The following is a 20,800-nucleotide window of genomic DNA, read 5'->3' as shown; positions in this document are numbered from 1 at the left end:
ATATTTCTCATACATATTCTGAATGCTGCCAATGTGAGGAAAAACAGAATGGAAGAATGGATTTCTTGTTTGTTTGGCCCAGCAAGTGGCTTTCTGCCACGCAAAGTGGACATGGTATACCAGTCATTACATTTTTGTATCCTACTTCTTGGAAAGTCTTTTTGTAGCAGACTTATTGAAAAGTCTTTTTATCAATAACAGGCAAATGATATAGTGTAGAGATGTCTCTGTTGTATATCAGTTGGTTAGACCTTGTAATTTGTTCAAATCAAAGACTTGCATTTACCATGTACTTCGTGAAGAAGGATAGCTTTCGTCTCATTTTCTTGCTTGAAATGCCTAAGTAGTAATTGATTTTATAGAATGTTATACTATGGAGCTTCATCTGCTCTTATCACAGATGCCTATCGCTGCTTGTCGCTCTTTCCAAAAAGCAATATTGAATACTGCAGTCATCGTTGTTCTTGCTTGATTCAAAACCAACCAGTTCATGCCTTTAACTGCCTTCATCTTTGTAACACATGTCTAGCTCAAACATTCATCTATGCCAAATTTATAAGAGATATGAAAAAAAAAAACGCACACCCAGCAGAGGGATTTTTGAAATGCCACTTAATGAGATGACTGCCACTAAACTGAGAGTACTTGTAGTCATGATAGAAAAGGGGACTGTGATTGAAATGATGGGTAAATACACCAAGATCTCTTGTCTACAGGTGAATTTGGTTTATGAGTGTCAACAGTTTTTAGCTCATGTGCTGGATTGCTCTGTTGTATATCAAAAGACTTGTAATATCGGCCACATTTTGATATAAAAAACCCTGGATTGTTTTGTTGTTTAGTTCGTAATTCGGAATAATCATAATTTCAAAAAGAAAGAAAGAAAGAATAGCCTTCGTAATGCATTGTATGTTCAGTCAGTTCAGTTTTTAGAGTTTTTATGAATATTAGAATAAATTAATTTAAAAACATAGTGATTGTATTGTCAAATATGTTCAACAAACTACAAAAGTGCAGATAGTGTCAGGCTGTAGAAATGATTACTGGTGGTGAAGATGGGGAACTTGTAATTTTCTATTGATATGTGTTGAAAGTTGTTCTGGGGTAATTTTTTATTGTACTATTGTTATTTGATTTCAGCTACGCTACACTGTGGCATACTATGTTCATGAGTACTAATCACAAGCAACTATTTTGCATTATTTAATGATTCACTAATTAACCACAGGTGATAGCTTAAATCTGGGATGAAAGTGATATGTTCGAGAACTCAGAAAACTAAAAGCGATAATACTAACCACCAGATTGTATTAAAGACCCAGTGTGTGAGAATCCATAGAGTAGGAAAGCAGACTTGGCTCACATACATTCAAGAATCCCTGTAATGAATTGTGTATGGCTTTATCACTAATCACTGTGTAAGTACACACACAGCCGAAGAATCTCGAATTGAGTCAACCGTTACCAATGAGTGTACGCTTTGATACACATTTTCGCTGACCCCAAGCTATTCAAGGTTTTTGAATGTACCTTGGTGAGCAGCAAATGAAGATCAGTTCAATTGGGCCACCCATGTTTCTTCATGCTACCGGGTCTTTAACCCGTTTAGGACGGACTGACTTTGCTACAACACGCATTTCCCATAGACACCTGCTCAAGTATACTCGGGACTCGTCCTCAACGGGTTAGAGTGAAATATGCAAGGCCTCGGAATATGCAGGCCGATGGCTGAGACTTTGACATTTGCATATTCATGTCATATTTCAATCAGGTACAACTGTAAGTCAATGAGGTGTAGTCTTTCCAGAGGTAAAAAATTGTTGGGCGTAGTGTTACAGTTGATTCCCAGTACAAAGAAATGCAGTGAAGAAAAGTGATGTAGAGCATTTTGCTATAATTATGTGCATGTACTTTGACGGCCCATGTCTGTGACAACGCTTCAGTGAAAAATCAACTCGATTGTACACATATGTATTTTTTATATAAGTTTTTTTTTTGCGCCTTATACTTGTTAAATATGTGCATAATATATGTTCTGTGATACTTTTCCATATTCTGCTGAATATCGAGATGTTTTCCAGACTTGCTTTAATGAGAGTGATAGACAAGTTTAAGAGTGTCATATCTTACAGACACCGTAGCCGAGGGGTCACACTGGCAAAACTTCGCAAAGCTCAAGTTCTCAGAGTTTTACCAGTATGACTGCAAATTTCTTGAAAACTTTTTGCGAAGCATCCCACTCAAACTTGGGAAATTTCCTGAACCTCTGCATATTCTTGAAGTTTGTGTAGTCAGAACGTTTGGAGCTAAAACTTTGTAAAGTTTGTCTTGTGACCAGTCTTTTTCCTACTTGCGTTACCTCCGAAGCACATGCTCGTTGGGATGCATGTGTGTGCATTGTTTACGTAACAATCGGTAGCTGTCAGACAGTGTGCGCTTTCTTCTGGGTGGCACATGCGCAGCAGTGGCCCAAACTTCAAGAACTCATCGATGACTGAAACTTTGAGAAGTTAAGCCACCCGTGTGAACGGGTGAGCAAACTTCGCAGAGTTTTTCCGAAGTTAAACTTCGAGAAGTTTTGCCAGTGTGACCGCAGCTAGTAAGAATCAGTCTGAAGGTTTATTGTTGTATGATCAATGATAGTAGATTATCTCTCTCTGTGTTTTCCTTTTTTCTAATTCAGGATTTGTTGGCTGTGTCATTGTGCTTCCAGGATATCTACATCTTATGTCGGCAATTTAGCTTGCCTCTTCTTTCTTTCTTTCTTTCTTTCTTTCTATTCTTCTCAATTATTTGTAAGTTATCATGTTTACATAGTATGTTTCGATTTGTATATAGATTTACTGTAGATTTTAACCAAAGGTTTGTCTTGATTTTTTATCATCATTCTATCTTACAATATATCTTATCACTACTTGATCTTGCATCATCCTGGGTGAAAATGCCGATTACTGTATGTCACAAAGAGATGCGGAACCGCCTTAGTGTAATATTGTTTTTCTGGCCATTCAAATGAAAGTGAGTAGATAAAAAGTGCACAGTGACTAGAATTCTGTAAAGGAGTGTGGGTCTAGTCCATGGATTGTGCAAAGTTTGAGTTCCTAGATGCGTATGACACAGCATGTGTGGCAAGCAGACGACTAATATGGAAGGCATACTGACTCATGTGCATTCAAGTTAAGCCCATTTTGTTCCAATCCATGGAATAAATGGAAACCATTAATACAAATTTAAACTACCGTCATGAATTCCACCTGAGGTACAGTGTAATTGTGTGAGATTGATCCTCTGGGACTCGGATGCCATTTAAATGGAATTACATTACCCTATTAGACCAGAAAATACTTTCCTCCCCCCCCCTTTTTTTGCATCAACCATATCAAGTCCAAGTCAACTTATCCAGACACCTAGTAAATGCGACTCGCCTATCAGCTGAACTTTTCATTTGCTAGGTACTGTAGACCTGCATTGCAAACTGGGTATAAGGTAATCTAAATACAGTAGTAAAACACCCTGTGTTGTCTCCTCTTCTTCTTTGGTCCAGTGGAAACTTTAAAAAAAAGAAAATGTTTTTTATACTACAGATAATAATTACAAAATACCATTAAAAAATTATGATATGAAATGACCCCAATTCCCTGGTCCTTGTGACTTCTCTATGCCAAGATTGTAATGCACATATTCGATACTACAAGTTGTATATACGGTAAGTGCTCTTGGACGATTAGAGCCACATAGAATGTCTACTCCACTGGCAAAGTTGTGAGATTCTTCATAAATTAGTGTCCCTGGAGCATCATTGATTTATCTTTCAGAACAATGTAAAAGATAAAGTTCTTGCAACTTCTGTGTCACCTCTGTGCCAAGCCTGAAAATGAAGCAATAACTTTGAGCAATTACGGTGTATGCACTTATTCACAATGTTGCCCAAAATTGCGCTTAAACCTGCGCTTCTCAACCATTGACCCGCGATGTTAGCCGGAAATGAAATAAAAAATTCATATTTGATTTAACTGGGTCTCGAGAAAGTCTGTCAGATCCAAAGTGGGCTGCGTGCGGGCTGAAAAAGGTTGAGAAGCGCTGGTTTAAACCATCGTCATTACGTATTAAAGCCTGCATTGCCATTTTAAAAGTCCAGAGAAACGTATCACCACATGTATTGACTAATTTTTTCTGCATAGTGTATGGTATGTTCTATTTTCTTTACTAATTTTGCAAAGTGTTGGTGAACAGTATGCTTGACTATGCTTCGAATACTCTCTTATATGTATCAAAACCACTTTTACAAGTGTCATTTCTACACCTAGCCTACAAACCTGTAAACATTCGTATAGCTGCCCATCATTTCAGTGTTGAATTATTGATATAGAATGTGTCTTCAGTAATATGTTGTGACATGCCGTGTAGCTCTTTTACAAATTCTGTGTGATATACATAAAGTGAATTAAGTGGTAAGAAATCATGTTGCTTTCTACACAACACTCCTAAGTGGTAGTATGTGTATCCTCTTTTGAACAACTAAAAAGATTATTTTATATTTAAGATCTTGCTTTGTGATTAAAAGAAGCATTTTTCATGTACACAATGTCTCATGTGATGTGATATATTTGTGTTTGCAAGACTCCATTATTGAACTTTAATATATTGTTACAAAATATTCCTATTTGGATGATTCTTTAAACTTGTGTGCTTAAACAACTTCGCAATATCAGTGTTATAAGTACTCTGGGGTGTTTCATAAAGCTGTTCGTAAAGTTACGAAGGACTTATGAACGACTGGTGATCAGTTCTTATGCTGAATTATTGAAATTCTGCTAAGTATAGCACATCAGAACTGATCACCAGTCATTCGTAAGTCCTTTGTAACTTTACGAACAGCTTTATGAAACACCCCTCTAGTCAGTTTGCTGAGAATTTTTAGGAATGAACTTATAAAAGTTGAAATTTGTCTTGTAACAAATATTTCTTTACCGCAGAGGTTTCTTATTGTGATATTAAGATGGTTATATGATACCCGTTTAACCCTTGTGCAGAACTTTGAGATAGCACCGGTAGAACACAACACACACAGACAGACCAAATACTGTGATAACTCCTAGGACAGACAGACAGACAGACACACACACACAGACATGTACACACCATACTGAAGCTGTTACTAGGTACTTGTCTGATTATGGAGTATATATCAAACCAAAGGAGGTTCAAGAGATGGTACTTCCAACTGGTTGTAATTAGTCAAAACAGCTTCATGTTTTCCGTGAATACACAGAAGAATCCTACAGGTGCATTTGTGCCTTTGATGATCAGGGTTCGATGCCACAGTCTTTCTGAGCAATCTGAAGATTCATTTTGAATGCTAACATAATGTTGGATATACTTTGCTTGTTTATTTACTAAATGAAATGAAGTTTCAGCAAATGACAAAGCACGTAGAACAAAAGTAAATCCCATCCAAAAAATGTGTGCAAAAGTGCAAATCTGAGCTACATGTTGTGAAAATATGTGAAACTGTACCCCAACCAGAAAGCCAATTTTTGTAATCATTTTTCCTATCACTTCCAACAAATGCAACTGATATGGTATACTCTTCAAGTACTGTAAAACGAGGAAGGTCCAAGTGCATTCTAATTTTGTGAATTTTGCAAGAGCCGAGTTTCGCGAAATTAAAATGCACTTTCAAAGATCTTGTCTACATTATAAGCATTGAATGTAAAAGGCAACTAGCGAAAATTTCATGGTGCGAATAAGGCCGTTGGCTCCAATTCGTGAAAATTTCATGCCGCGAAAATATCATGTTTTACAGTATAACTCTTTATAACTGATACGGTGTGCGTCAAATTAGTGTAAAGACATGTAAAGTCAAGTAATGTTGTGACCCCCATCTACTGAACCTCTTCGGTCAAAGTTAGAGACTTTGTCGGTGTGATAACAAATCACTGATTGTGGATGAGGGTAATCATACTCCCCAACACAGGCCTACCTACTGTCGTAAGGAAATTCAAAGTACAAGCAAATATGAGTACAGTAGTAAAGTACAGACAAAGGCTAGAAGAAGAACTTTTCATCAATTTTTCAATGACGTCTTTAATAGTATCAATCATATTGCACTTAACTTCTTACATAAATTCAGTAATCATGCATTCTGGAATATGGACACCATAAACGCTACATGCACATTTACATAAAATCTAAATAATAAAATGACACATTGCTACTTACACTTTGTATGTAAATACATGTACTCTGTAAAGTTTTCAGAACCAGATATCGTTAAAGGGTTGTCCGCAGATGGGTGTAAGTGTGAGTTTCACCCCCCAATAACCACCAAAAAAAGTTTAATGATATTGGACAGCTAATGAAGCTCTGTCACAAGGATCATTCAGACTGACCAATGAAAATAGTGACAAAAGAAAAAAATGTCACTTTATTTATTAAAGTTTGCTAGGCACCAGTGCCTAAAAGCCAACTAAACATTGCCAGGAAAATTACACACCAGAGTTACTGTACTTCACGTGATGTTTGCGGAGATGATCTTGCACCGAGAAAGATCACCACAGAAAAATTAAGATCAGCCTTGTGCAGATCAAAGTTTTGGCCCCGACATAGACGGTCATGTGTTATCCTGTCATCTCTTCAGAGTGTCAGTTGTGTCATGTACGGTGAACATCACTATCTCTGGTGGGAATGCTCAACAGTTTACAATGATATGCGAATCACAAACTACTGTCTACCTGAAATTGTATCGAAAATAAATAAACCAAACTTTACTAAAGAATTACAGTACCATTGTGTCCATGACTATGATGTCAGGAGCTTCTGGACAACATGGCTGTTAGCAAAGTTTTTAAATACTAGTTTACTTGCACTCGCAAACATACGAACAACCAGATTTTGTGATATCTGGAGTACAAATCATATCATCATCATCAAATATAACTTTCTTTCCATATACTGTATGCACCATATTTTGGGGTTTTTTTATTTTCACAAATTTTGTGAGTCGGGTGCTCTTTGCAAATTTAACAACACATGAAAATATTAACTCCGATCCTGACATGAATGTGAGAAACATGCACACATTCATTTCTCTATTCAGTACTCTAACCCACGATAGCAAATCTAACCAGTCGTGACCTTGTTGGGAAGTCCTGATTCTCAAAAAACTGGACTCGCTAGATATATGGCCTATACAGTACATATTATCTGCTGTCAAAACTGTACTGGGTCAATGTCTGTCTACCATGTCTACAGCTTCAAGTACCCTTTGCAAGAACCGTACTCTACCAGAGATCATTCTTTCCTGACTCCATAAAGCTTTGGAACTCTCTGCCAGAAGCCCTCATCAAATGTACCTCTGCTGACAGTTTCAGGCAGGAGGTACAATAGTATAGAAACTCCGGCTCCGATAGAAGGGGAATGCTGTTTGAGTTTAGCCGCACTTAGTTTATCATGTAGTTATTTTATATGGCACTGTACATACACCACACCAGACCCGCCAAACAGTGCGAAAATACACCAGATGGTTGACTGCACTTACTTGGAAGAAGAAGAAGAAGAAGAAGAAATGGATAAAGCAGGAAATGGTTTGCTTCCTTGATGGAGCCTATCCTCACAACTTTACTAGCATGCAGCCTATACAGTGGACTCCTGTTATCACTCAGTCTGAGGGACCAGCAGTTTTCTTTCATTCGAAATTTTGTTATAATCCAACAAATCAACAATAAAAAAGCACAGAGTGGATAACGTTGTGGCCCAAACTTTTATTTCGTTGTAACCATAATTTAGTTATAACCGTGTTCGTTATAACGGGAGTACACTGTACATCAAAGTATGATGTCGTTATCGAACCTGACCAGTTATACACAAGTTGTCTGAATCACACTACACACTTGCAGGGTTGTCAACCTGGAAACAGCATTGCAGTGTCTGACGGCAGGAAAGAGGTAATTTGGTGGAAAAACAGTATTTCTATATTTCCTGCAACATACACCTGCAGGAATACCATGTAGGAAAAACAATATTTTCCAATGAGCCTGCAGTATTTGTACTGGCAAAGACAAAACAAAAACAAAAAAGTACAAAATACTGCATAAAAAGTAACAGCTGGCATTATTTCCTGGGACAATGCCGTTAGTCCAGATGTTCACTTCAAGCACTTTACCCAATTTTGTCACTAGATCGATCAATACTGTACCTTCATTGCTTTTGGCTTCTACACAGAAAACACAATCGAAACAGAGGAGAGAACTGCCGACTAAAAAAAAAGTGAAAAAAAAAGGCATTGGTTGGGAGTTGTTTCGGTCCTGTGCTAGATCAAGACACCCAGAGTCCTAACTCGCTGTGAGATGACTTGGCTGCGCTTCTGAAGGTCTTGCAGCTCCCTCACCTTGCGACCAGCGACATCCTACGAGATAGGGCACACAGCAAAGTTGTAAACATCAAGTGGGTGGCTTAGATCTGCAAACTGCACTTCCAATATCAACACTGAAACCACTGTGATCAATTTGCTGTTCTACTGCAGTAAAAGTGCCTGTCCATGCAATTCTGTCCTCTTTATCTTCTGACCATTCAAGCATTGAGAATTACAGGCTTCTGTGACGAACACTGAGCTAGGGCTTTCTATAGCTCAGTTGGTAGAGCACCGAGCTAGCAATCCGGCGGTCTCGGGTTCGAATCCCGATGGAATCCCATTTTCATTTCTCATTTTTCCACTAATCTCTTATAGCAGTGAAATATTTGGCAAACTAGTAAATCAGATCCATTATCAAATCTGATGTCGGTATAATCATGAGTAACTTGATCTTCCTGTGATATCACTCATATGATAGCTGTTTTACTGGCAGCAAGTCATTTGTATTACTGTAGCTGTGGTCACACTAACATAATTTCTCAAAGTTTACAGTTCTCGAGGTTTAGCCAGTCTGAACACAAACATCCCAAAACCTTCTTGCAAAACTTCTTGTGAAACTTCCCCCTAAAATTAGAGAAATTTCCTGAACCCCCACAAATCCTGAAGTTTGATCAGCCCGAATGCACACAACTGAAACTTTGCTAAGTTTGTCACATGACCAGTCCACTTCCTGTTTGAAATGCATTTGAAGCTGTCAGACTGTGTGCGCTTTCCTCTTTGTTGTGCATGTGTGCTAGTGACCCAAACTTTGAGAAATTAATATGGAGAACTGAAACTTCAAGAAGTTTGATCACCGGTGTGAACAGATGAGCAAACTTCACAAAGTGATCTCAAAGTTCACTGGGTGAAGCGTTCTCAAAGTTAAACTTCATAGAAGTTTTGCTAGTGTGACCGCAGCTTATCATAATCTTATATTAGTATAATCACATCCTTTTTGTTTATGGAATGCATCTTTTTCTCTTTTTTTTTTGGCGATGTGGCTACAAATCGGGTTGCGACATACATATCTGTGTGTAACTTAATGTATTACACTATTTGCACTTTGCAAGGATAGAAAAACTTTCTACTGAAATTTGTCAAGAAGATGGACCAAAAAAAAAAATTAAGAGAAATGGAAACCAACAAATGAGATTCTCACCGACAGTTTCTTCTCGATGAGCGGCAGGAGCATCTTGAAGATGTAGTCGACATTCTTCAGGATAAACTGTCGTTCCTCCTCAAATCTCTCGGCCGTGACGGCGCTCTCCATCAGCTGGATGTGGTTATCAAACACCTCCACCAGAACCTCCACGATGTTGGGGTAGAGCTATGCGAGATATTTGATTAAAACTCAATGTCAATCTTGATATTTCCACCATCTACTCTAACATATCAGGGCCCCATTTTATCAACAGATATATTCGATTTTAAATTTCTCATGACTTACAGGCTTATGATTGAAATCAACTATAATAATAATAATAATAATTGTTTTGGATATAAACTCCAAATTTCATTGTCCAAGAATGGAAATTCATTTTGCCCAATTGATCGTGGGCCCAGCAGCCACTGAGCAGCGCCAGATCGACGTTGCTCTAACCTTTTCAACTGTTGAACGGCAAACAAGGCAGCAGCAACTCCCATCTTTTAACGTCTTTTGGTATGACGCGGCCGGGGTTTGAACCCACGACCTCCCGACTGTGAGGGCAGCCGCTCTACTCACTGAGCCAACACATCGGTACACAACTACATAATCAATTATAACTCTTCATAAAACAGGGCCCATATACATGATGTGCAAAGAGTCAAACATGACATAAATGTTAGCATGTAATGTAAGTTAGACTCTAACTCAAGACTGCAGTTGAAATGCAAATGACAATGTATGACAAACATGAGAACATTTGAACTTACATTTAAAACCAAAATACAAGCAACTCTGTTATCACCAAGTCTTCCGAACAGGCAGTTTTCTTTTGTTATATCAAAAATTTTGTTGTAACGGAAGACGACTAATTTGCACCGCAGACTTGAAGGAAAATAATTTTGAGGCCTGAATTTTTACTTTGTTATACAGAGATTTTGCTATAGCTGTGTTTGTTTTAACAGGAGTGCCCTGAATCATTCTGCACAGCAGTAACATACATGGACATCTCCACCCACTCTATTTACTGGTGGGGTATAACTCTGGCACATTAGGGAGCTTTAGATTTTGACGCGCGGACGTTTGAGCCGACGCTTGCGCTGGATGTTCTCCTCTCCCTGCGTCGTGTGGAAAAGTAGCTTTAGATTACGCTGGGACGCAACGTATAAAAAAATAAAATCGCGCCCCCGTATGATCAGTGCATGTAGAAGCTCTCTACGTCGCAAACTGTGCGGACGTGAAAATAGCCCAGTACGCGTAGTAAACAACTCAGGCGACGCAAGCTAAAAATAGATTGACTTTACGCGCGCTACTGCGCACGCTCAGAACATGTTTTTTTCCTTTGAACGTCCGCGCATCTAAAATCTAAAGCTCCCTAATGTCACGGGGAAGAAACTCTGTAATATATTTGCCTATGATATTCTAACGTTTGTTGCAATAATTTCTCTATATCTGAATAAGGTGGATAATGGAGGTTGCGTGTGACAGGCTAAATGAATGAATGACAAGTGCTGCAAACAAACCTCTGGGAGGTAGAGTCTAAGGGCATCCTTCATGAATGCCAGGACAACCTTGGTGAATGCCACAGTGCTGCTGGCTAGACTCACAAAACAGCTGTCTGTTGGTTGAAAAAAAAATTATATGAGATTGATGATTTTTTTCACTAACAATCAAATTAAAGATTGAAATACACAGAATATATCAAATCATCTTCATGTCATGTGACATATCTGTCTAGGGTCCAGTAATCAATACCGAACAATATTAGTTGAGTAATCCTCATAAAGTAGTGGTAGTCCTGCAAACACACCTGTAAGAATTTAAACAGTAACATTACTTCAGCCATTCCTGCTAAATATAGTTGCTAAATATCTCTCCAAAAATGTTCTGTGGGAATAGCATCCTTTTTATCTCCAACCGAGTCCAAAATTGGGAAGGACTGGTCTCCCAAAGTCAAATATTATGTAGAAAATTCAAACAGATAATGAGCTGAACCCTGAAAAGCCAGAATATTGCTATGTTTCCCCTTTCAAATTTCATTCTCAATGAAGACATTTAAACCTTTGCAGGAAAGGCTTACATTCAAATATTGCTTTTACACAACAACCTTTGAATCACAATGGCTGCCCCTCTGCCATATGAAGAAAAAATGTCTCTGGTGGCATTTGCAGGAAGGGATATAAAAGCCAATGCTTCCTTGCAGTGCTTTGGTCAGTTAGATCATATCTCTGGAAGTACTGTATACGGCATATATTTCGCAAGTCTAAATTTTCGCGAATCAGGAGTTCCCGACGATTTCGCGAGTGGTTAAATTCGCGATGGTGGAGTCCTGTACTGAACGGAGAAAATGTACACGCGTACGTCACAACCACATCGGGATCAGAGTCAATATGTGACCCGCTACAACAAAATGATCCTAAAGTTGGGCGAGCTCGATTATTTGAAAATTGCATGATATAATCCCCTAATCTTTCTGCTTTAAATTGATATATAACACATTTTATGAAAATAATCGGCTGCGGAGATATCGATGTTTAAAAGAGAGCATGTCGAGACGTCTGGAAAATCACTGTTTCGAGAAAAGCGCCCTAAAAGTCTTCCTTTCGACGCAATCGCGATCAAGGGACACGCAAGTCAGTTTTCACCTCTGGACAATAGAAGGTATGCCCTAGCAACCCCCGAAAGGTTCATTCAAGCACATCAGCGTCGGCGGTCTCCTCACCAACCAATCAGTGACCAGGATGTGAGAAGTGGCTGAGCATAGCGCACTCCGCCCGCACGCACCAGTCGACTGGGCAGTGTGCGAGCTTCAAGCCTCAGTTAGCAGCAAGCAGCAAACTGACCAATGAGATCACTCTGGTCGTTGTTAGGGGCGGAACCTATCTGTGGCGCTCAATCCAAAATTTCGAACCAGTTTCTGCTTCGGTGAAACGCCAAAAAACATGGCTCAGAAAAATGCTTTTTTAAAATCTTTCCTTTGATCATTTTGCTTCAAAATTTCAACAGAAGATAGAAGACATGTTAGACTCCAATAATATATCAAAATCAGAAAATCGTAAGTTTTGACCAATTTTAATGCTCTGACTTGAAACTCGATTTTCACGGCTTCGACCGTGTGCGACTTTAGGACCTTTTTGTTGTAGCGGGTCACATATTTTTGCATGTCTTTAATTTCGCGAAGAGCACCTGACTCGCGAAATTTGCGAAAATAAAAACCTCACGAAATAATTGGCGTATACAGTAGTTTCAATTAGCAAAAAAAATTGTAGAAAAGTTTTGATTTGTCTGCTTTCCATAATGTTACAAGACATTTGACTCTACATTCCACTCTTCAAGTCACAGATAATGTCTGCAAAATGCTTTGATTATATTTTACAGCTTTACTCTCAGATTCAAGACATATGACTCTCAAACAAAGAGCACTCTGGCAGTCATAGAGACCATACAGTAGCAGAGTAAGAAGTGTGATCTGTATGTCTTGAAGACCATGTTACTACAATGTGCTGCATTAAAGAAGCAAACTTAGCAAGGTGCAGAGACTATGAGGGGTTAACAAAAGAGAACATTTTGGTTTTGAATGGTTATTCTAGAGAAGAAAAATTCCTCAATAATGATTTGTAGATTGTTTGTAACCAGACTAGAATCATGATCATATAGATTGCAATCAAAAGTTCGAATTTTACTTTTGAGGTGAATTCAAGTGAAATAATCACTCAGATCATAGTACGGATTCTCCTACTTACGGCTCGACCTCGAAAACATGACGGTGGGGCGGGGCAGAGCTTACAAAGCTTACAATAAACGTGACCTTCGAACCACTTCTGCTAACACAACTTTGGGAATTCACATTCAAATCACAGTTTTGGAGGTACCGTGTGTACCGTCCAATAATTCTGATAATGAATTGCAATCATCATTCTAATCTTCATTCTAATAATGATTTTTCTCTTGTGTGTAACTGCTCAAAATACATGTAACTTCAGAGTTCTGTGATATAAAGACTGGCTGATAACTGCATGGCAAGAGATCTTACCATACACCAGTTGGCTGAACTTGTCGAATCCCAGCTGCTGCATGTCCTTGACTAGATTGTTGGCAGCATTGGGATTCTTCAGATTGAGTGGATACCACCGCTCCTCCTAAAGATAACCACAGGATAAGACAACATTCATATCTCTCATTTACATACATGTACTGTAGATGACTGAGTTTATTCTGCAAGGTGCTACATAAGCACTGACCCAATTGCCCGAGGCAAGTGAAAATCAAATTTGGGCAAGTATTTTGAAACAATGAGAACAAATGTTTGCCTGAATTGAGCAAGCCAAAAGTTATGAAGCCATCTTTTTTCACTTATTCACTCCAACAAACCCACAAAGTCGATCGTCCAGAAGTCCAAATGTAATGGCTGTTTAGTGATGCAACACGCTTTCATTTCAGCAACTTTCCAACACTTTCATGAAGAAGCCCCTATGAAATGCACAGGCAGCACTTGATCGGACAAAGTTTGTTACTCCATTGTGTTTAAGCGTGTGAATCAATGTGTGCTGTTTATTCCAATGATTGTGTTTTACTAGGCCCTTGACTAACACATGATTTTCTATATCATTTCCTTACATTTTGGACTTTCTTTTTGGGCAAGTAAAAGTAATGTTTGGGCAAGCGTTTTGCAGCAAATTTGAAAATCTGCTTGCCCACACTGGCAAGTGGTAAAATACAGTTATGTAGCACCCTGTTCGTCTAAAATTTCTACATAAGAATGGCTTGCATGCATTGCTATTACACTGCTTATGATCATGTCAATAGCCACCTAAGTAACAAAATTCACTAAAGATTAGTACAACTTGCAAGAGCTAGGAGAAAAATCCACTGTCCATGAAAGCTTTGATTGCTACAGTATGCTTTTTATTGAAGTATTGGGCCACTACACCATCTGGTACATTGTATTAAGAGTTTCATCTACAAACTGCAAATGCGTGAGGTATATCACGCATTTGTGAACAAAGGTAATTTCATTGATCAAGGAGTACATGAAGGTTGGCAACTTTATCTGCTAATATCACTGCAATTTTTAATCAGTACATCTCTGGATGATGGTTATTTGGACAGCTTCAGAATTTGTTAGATGTGTCTACATCAAAATATATGCTCTTATTGACATTTTAGCGGACGTGGACGGACCCTTGGAGTGGTTTTAAACCAGATATTGCGACAAAATTATGCTGACTATTAAAGGTGGGGCCTGCTGTGCCATGGAAATTTTGTCACATGAACAGGATGTATCATACGCTTGTCTGAAGTGTGGAGATCAAAATGATATTAATGCATACTCAAACATACAGATATGTTTTCTGTGCAACTGGTCTTGGGTAGTGCTATTAAAGACAGTCTGACCAACTTGGTTTCTCGCTTATGAGTTTTTGAAGCCGGCACTAGGTCAAAACTGGCTCCATGATCTTAGTGGAGCCATGTCCTTACCAAACTGCCCTCACATGCAGTGACTATTGTTAACTACCCTTCATTTTGCTTGCCTTCGTTATGACATCTCAGCATACACACTAACCATCTAATGTGTAACATGCCGAGTAACGACATGGCGTCCAATTTAGCAGTTGGCCAGACTCTCTTTATTACATATGGCACTGGTCTTGGGTACGTACCACATTTCGATGCCGCGAGGCTTCAATGAATTGCTCCTTGTTGTAGATGAGGACTTCTCGGATGCCTTTCAGCGTCAGGCCGTTGAGGGCGAAGAGGAGGTCTAATCCGATGGAGGAGAGAAGGGCGCAAGAGGTCCGGGCGATGCACACGCACTCCGCCACCGTGGAGAGTGCCGTCTGCTTGGCCAGAGCCTGCCGCGAGAACAGGTTGACGAAGCTACGGAGCTCAGCCTTCGCCCACACTACGAAGGCTGTATGGTTAATAGAGGTGAAGGGGGGCAGGGGGTGGTATGGAGAGGAGGTGATGTTGATGACGGAAGTCAACAATGAGAAAATGATTATATATTCCGCTTGAGGTAAATGAGAATGATATACTGTTTCCGCCATATATTTTGCAGTTTTTATTTTAACGAATTTCGCAAGTCAGCTACATGCATTTGCAAATTCAGCATCACACAATAATATCAACTCTGATCCCGAATAAGTGCGACATGCAAACGTACATTACTCCAGTCATTACTGTACTCCACAATTACAAATTTAACCACTCACTTAATTCGGTGGATTCCAAATACGGTGCGCCACCTATCGGTTGTAGCGGACAGGCCGATTTTCAACTTTGGGGTCGACATCGCGCTATGCAGCTAGAGCTACGCTGCAACGCAGCAGACAGTAGTTGCATGCGCAATGCACTGTCTAAATTACTGTACAATAACTGTACTGGCCTGATCTGTCGCTTGGAGATGTGTTTGCCTACCTTATCAAACAGTGTGATTGGACCCCAGAAAGGCTAGCAAGCTTCAAAAAAGATGATGGCTACCTTACGTTTAAGGACAATGACGTTGAAGATGTCCATTTATGGGACACATCCAGAACCACCCAGACCACATTTAAAAATTTACATCAATGCAAATGTGAAGCCTGAGCAGCGTCAAATGGCAGAACGGTACGCTACATGGGTACTACTCACAACAGATGCTTTAGTCCATTCTGCTGGCTGTGGATGTGTTGCAGCGTAAGTTTGCTTTTTCTGTGATTTGTTGATTTTGTCATCTGTTACTCATGTTAGGGCCTAACTTCAGGCCAACCAGCCCCGGCGCCCGCCCGCCCGCCCGCCTGGCGCGGCCGGCTGAGCTGAGCTGCGCTGCTGCATGTGCATATAATGCGAGTAATTTTGATGTTGACTTTTTCCCATAAAGCATTGCAGATTTCGGCCTGTCCGCTACAACTGATAGGTGGCGCACCGTATATGGAATCCACCGAATTGTCAGGATGTTCCAATATGCGATAGATTAGACTAAAACATATAGCAAATACAGTAGGCCTATACACTGCGTACATGTATATCAAGCTTTCCGAAGTTGTACCATTACCCTAGCATGGTAAAGGAGATTTTTTTCTCATACTTTGGATTAAAAAAAAAAATGCAATCTATAAAAATGATTGTTTTCTTCATGCTTCAACAATCACTTCAATTGGGCTTCACTTGAAGTATCAAGTCAAATGGAATCTCAAGGCACAGAAAAATGAGAGAAAAGGTATACAAGTGAAGGTGAACTGTGTAATCTTTGTTTCTGACACCAGACATCCAAACATTTGAACTGCAAAGTGCCAATGATACCGTACCTGAGTAGCATCCCTGATTCTGGGAGAAGGTGAAGCGGAACTCCTTGCCCGTCTCGATGATGTGGTTGAAGAAAACGTGGCAAAGCTTGGTGACGTACAGGCTTGTGGCGCCCTCTATACGCAGCTGCCTCAGGGACTGCTTGATGGCAGCGCTGCGATTCTTCAGGAAGAGATCGCAAGCCTGGAAAATGTGGGAAAAGTGGGCATGTGAGTCTTGTTTTTTTCCACGATATCTGTTCACAGCAGTTTTGTTTGAAAACCTTGACTCCACTATCATTACCCGGGAAATATTTAGTCTACTTGAACTAGGGTAACAAGCATTACGTCTGTAATAAGCTCAAGAAATATTTTGAAGAATCAAAGAAGATTACACCATCTGAGATGACAAAAATCATCTTCACATCCGTTACCATATCTGCAGTTTTTTGGTTTTTTATTTTTTTAAATGTACGAATGAAGGGAATTAGTTTTGCAGAGAGTGTAGATACAGAGGTTTTTTGCTTTTTAATTTTGCTGTTACTCACCATGAATGAGATTACATGCTCAATTTGTATCATTAGATCATAAGTTAAAAAAAAAAAGGTACGTGTGCAGTTTGTCAAATACTTTATGTTCTGGGGTAAAGTTACTAAAGTCATGGAAATTGTGATGCAACAAATGCTTTCTGGGGAGCACTACTACACACATGTCACAGCTATTTTAATTAATGTGATACATTAATAGGAGAAATATATTGACTGTTAAGAAACCTTTTTATTCTTGATATCTCACCCTATTTCCTGCCAGAAAAGGCAACCACCAAGCTCTCCAAATCATCCTACATAGGACATACTATGACACACAGCTGTCTTTGAGAAGGACACAACTCTTTTAACACTAGCAAGGAATAAAGTCACTATCTTCAATTTCTCAATGTTAGCTACATTAATCAGTCAGGGAGGCCCCTCTAATTCATATGAGCTAAGGAAGGTCCTTCTACTTACAATGAGAGTGCAGCTAATCCCTCCCACAAAATAAAGGGAACGATATTAACTCCTCCCACTGACACTAAGAACCAATCTAGTCCCTCCCACAATCAATGACAGACAAGTAAGCTCCTTCCACTCATGATGTAAATGCCACTAGTCCCTCCCACCAATATATGAAAACCATGAAAGCTTTTCCAGTGGTAACAAAAACAAAAACTAGCCCCTCCCACAGAAATCCCAAAGTCAAGCTAGCCACTCCCACAAACAACATGAAAGGCAAGTAAGCCCCTCCCACCTGTGTGGCTCTCCCTAGCCTGATAAGCTGTGTGACAGCCCTCCTGGTGACCTGGGGCCCGCCCCTTAGTGACCGGTCAGGTGACACTTGAAGCTCCCTGGTCAGTGTGTCGGTCAGCTGCTTTATCCTGTGGTCAACTCTAGCCCTGTGTACCAAAACATTCCATACAACCAACATCCAGAATCAGTCACTCCGATCCTACAAATCATATACAGTAATATTTGTGGTCCTTAAATTGAAATTCACTTCCTTCTTATCAGGATTCTGTATCTTACAAAATAAATGAAAATTTGTGGAACTCTCTTTATACTTCCTTTATATCACTGCCCAATTGTGACCTCACAAATTGTTGTAGTCTTCCTATCCAGTAATGACAGCACATGATTCCAAGCAAATGGTGAAAACTTGGAAATTTAGAACAGATTGTCTAATTAAAATCAAACTTCACTGATGTGTACTACAAATATTTCTGCATTCACTAGATCCACAACAAACACTTGAGGTGAATTCCTTTGTAATAAGAGATTGGTAAGGATGCCAGAGCTATGGGGATAGAGCCTTTTCATTGGTTGCGCCACGTCTGTGGAACCCGTCTACCAATCCCACTTCGGAATTGTAACAACCTTGATACCTTCAAATCTGAACTGAAGACTCATCTTTTCCATCAACTTTGTGAATGATGTGTGACACAATGCGGGAGCCGGGTACCATTGATTGTTTCTACAAATAAATGGCCCTATATAAATGCTACTTCATAATTCGTCATCTCTATCTACATCATCAAAGCCGCCACTCAGGATCTGCTGGAAAAAAAAATCCCCAAATGATCAATAATTCATCAAGAATTGATCAAATGATCAATACTTGGTTTGCTGATATCAAATGGTGATACAGGCCTTGAATTCTATATTCAGGATCATGGGACCATTGCAGCATGAAAGCTAGTTAAAAGTATACCACGCCTACAAGTATACGAAAACTCCAATCTTCAAACTGTCAAGGGTTCAACAATTACCTCATCTCTTTCAGCGCTGGGCCCACAGGAATCTGATCAAGGTATTCATTTGCTGCAGGACAAACCAAAATATGAATGTATCAAAGAAATTTCACAGTTGTACAAAATCATTCATACATGTGAGTACAATATGAAAAGTATTGATGATACATTTCAAAATATTACATCATAAAAGTTATGAAGAGTCACTTCAATTCATACAGATGACTCATGAAAGTGCAGTGAGGAAACAACACCATGATGTCAAGCAAACTTTGATGAAATTGGAGCCTACTTTCACTTATAAACAGTATATTAGTATTCCTTTGTCAATGTGATAGCCATACCAAGAGAATAGAATGATAACACCAAAACACTAACACTCATAGTCCCATCCATCAAGAGATGATGGTAGACCAGCTATTGATTCACATTGTACCGATGCTAGAAATGTAGAATATCATGGTTTGTAAAATTTGCCCACTTCACATACCATATCTCTGGTACAACAATAAAACTGCACTAATATTTTCATCTCATCTTATTTATTTCGTACGCTGTGCAGGCATTGTGCACCCGAATGACAATCCTCCTTACATTGCATGAATGTCCCCATGTGTACATTTTGCTGTGCTGCAAGAAATGGTCAAAAAACACCTAAACACATTTATCTAGAGTCTGATTTTTTTTTAAAACCAAACTTTTGATAATTAGTGGCTTGAGTTCTACTGATACCATGCATTGACTGTCCATGAAATCAGAATACAAAAAATTGTGAAATTAATCATCGCTATGTAGAAATTTTGAGCTCTGATAAAGAATGCTATGCAGGCGAGCCCTGTTACCTCTGAGTATGAAATCTACAGCCTCCTCAAAATTCCTCTGAGCGATGCTCATGTCGAGGTCCTCCGGCAGCTCCAGCAGCCAATCAACCTGAAGCATGCTGGTCTCCATGGAAACCGATTGCAGGAAGAGGTTCTCGTCTTCTGCAAAAGCTGAGAGGGGCAAAGATCACATTGTCAGGATATATTACATGAATCTCATTGGGAATTATAAAGAGAGTGTAGAGTATCACTCCTTAAGCATATTATGTAAACACTAATTATATATTATTCACATCTAGTAAAATATTCATTGTGCTCTACAAACCCGACACTGTGACAGCAATTCTGTTCTCATCTGTCCCTTGGCATTTTACTCTATCTAGAGCTGCTTATCGTGTGATGTTTATTTTCATTTCATAACCATTTCTTCATGCATGCATGCTGCAACAAACTTAAAACTCACTTCCATAATGCTTTTTGAATGGCGGATCCAGAGGGGGGCGCACCGGGCGCACGCCCCCTCTTTATTTCTTGTTAAAACAAAAGAAATAAAAAAGAAGAAAAATGGGGGTGGGTGGGAGTGTGTGCCCCCATCTAATCTTGTAAAGGCACCTCCTCTTTATGAAATTCCTGGATCCGCCCCTGTGTTTTAAGAGTACCTTGTCTGCCTTTAAACTTGGAGAATATCTCTAGGACTATCATTTTTTGAGACTACAATGTACCACTGACAAAACAACAACAACAACAAAAGAGTTGTATATATAATGGGGCACTGAGACTATCAGTCTCCTTTTTATTTTGGTAAGAAATCTGAAAAAGATGTTACCACTGTAGTTCACTTCTTCACGAGGAAAACTTTACATCTCTATAGAGTGACATCAATGGATGTGTAGCTTG

The 20,800-nt window shown here is 39.3% G+C and overlaps 1 protein-coding gene across 1 annotated transcript in view; it reads right to left on the bottom strand.

Annotated features, from left to right (window-relative positions):
* Positions 1-8,311: 8,311 nt before the first annotated feature.
* The window catches only part of LOC139733571 (exocyst complex component 8-like), a 28,780-nt gene continuing 16,291 nt past the window's right edge, over positions 8,312-20,800 (bottom strand). Inside the window, exons 9-17 of the mRNA XM_071644381.1 lie at positions 19,925-20,074; positions 19,101-19,152; positions 18,086-18,230; positions 16,823-17,003; positions 15,197-15,447; positions 13,570-13,675; positions 11,060-11,154; positions 9,552-9,719; positions 8,312-8,407 (exon numbers count right to left, since the gene is read on the bottom strand). Of these exons, the coding sequence (XP_071500482.1) occupies positions 8,312-8,407; positions 9,552-9,719; positions 11,060-11,154; positions 13,570-13,675; positions 15,197-15,447; positions 16,823-17,003; positions 18,086-18,230; positions 19,101-19,152; positions 19,925-20,074 (1,244 nt within the window). The remainder of the gene's footprint in view (positions 8,408-9,551; positions 9,720-11,059; positions 11,155-13,569; positions 13,676-15,196; positions 15,448-16,822; positions 17,004-18,085; positions 18,231-19,100; positions 19,153-19,924; positions 20,075-20,800) is intronic.

The sequence above is a fragment of the Diadema antillarum genome, unplaced genomic scaffold, assembly GCF_040938485.1.
Source record: "Diadema antillarum isolate AM-2024a unplaced genomic scaffold, OU_Dant_1.0 seq00000483_RagTag, whole genome shotgun sequence".
NCBI classification, from domain to species: Eukaryota; Metazoa; Echinodermata; class Echinoidea; order Diadematoida; family Diadematidae; genus Diadema; species Diadema antillarum.
The sequence above is the reverse complement of the archived record's forward strand: the minus strand, read 5'-3'. Positions and strand labels throughout refer to the sequence as shown.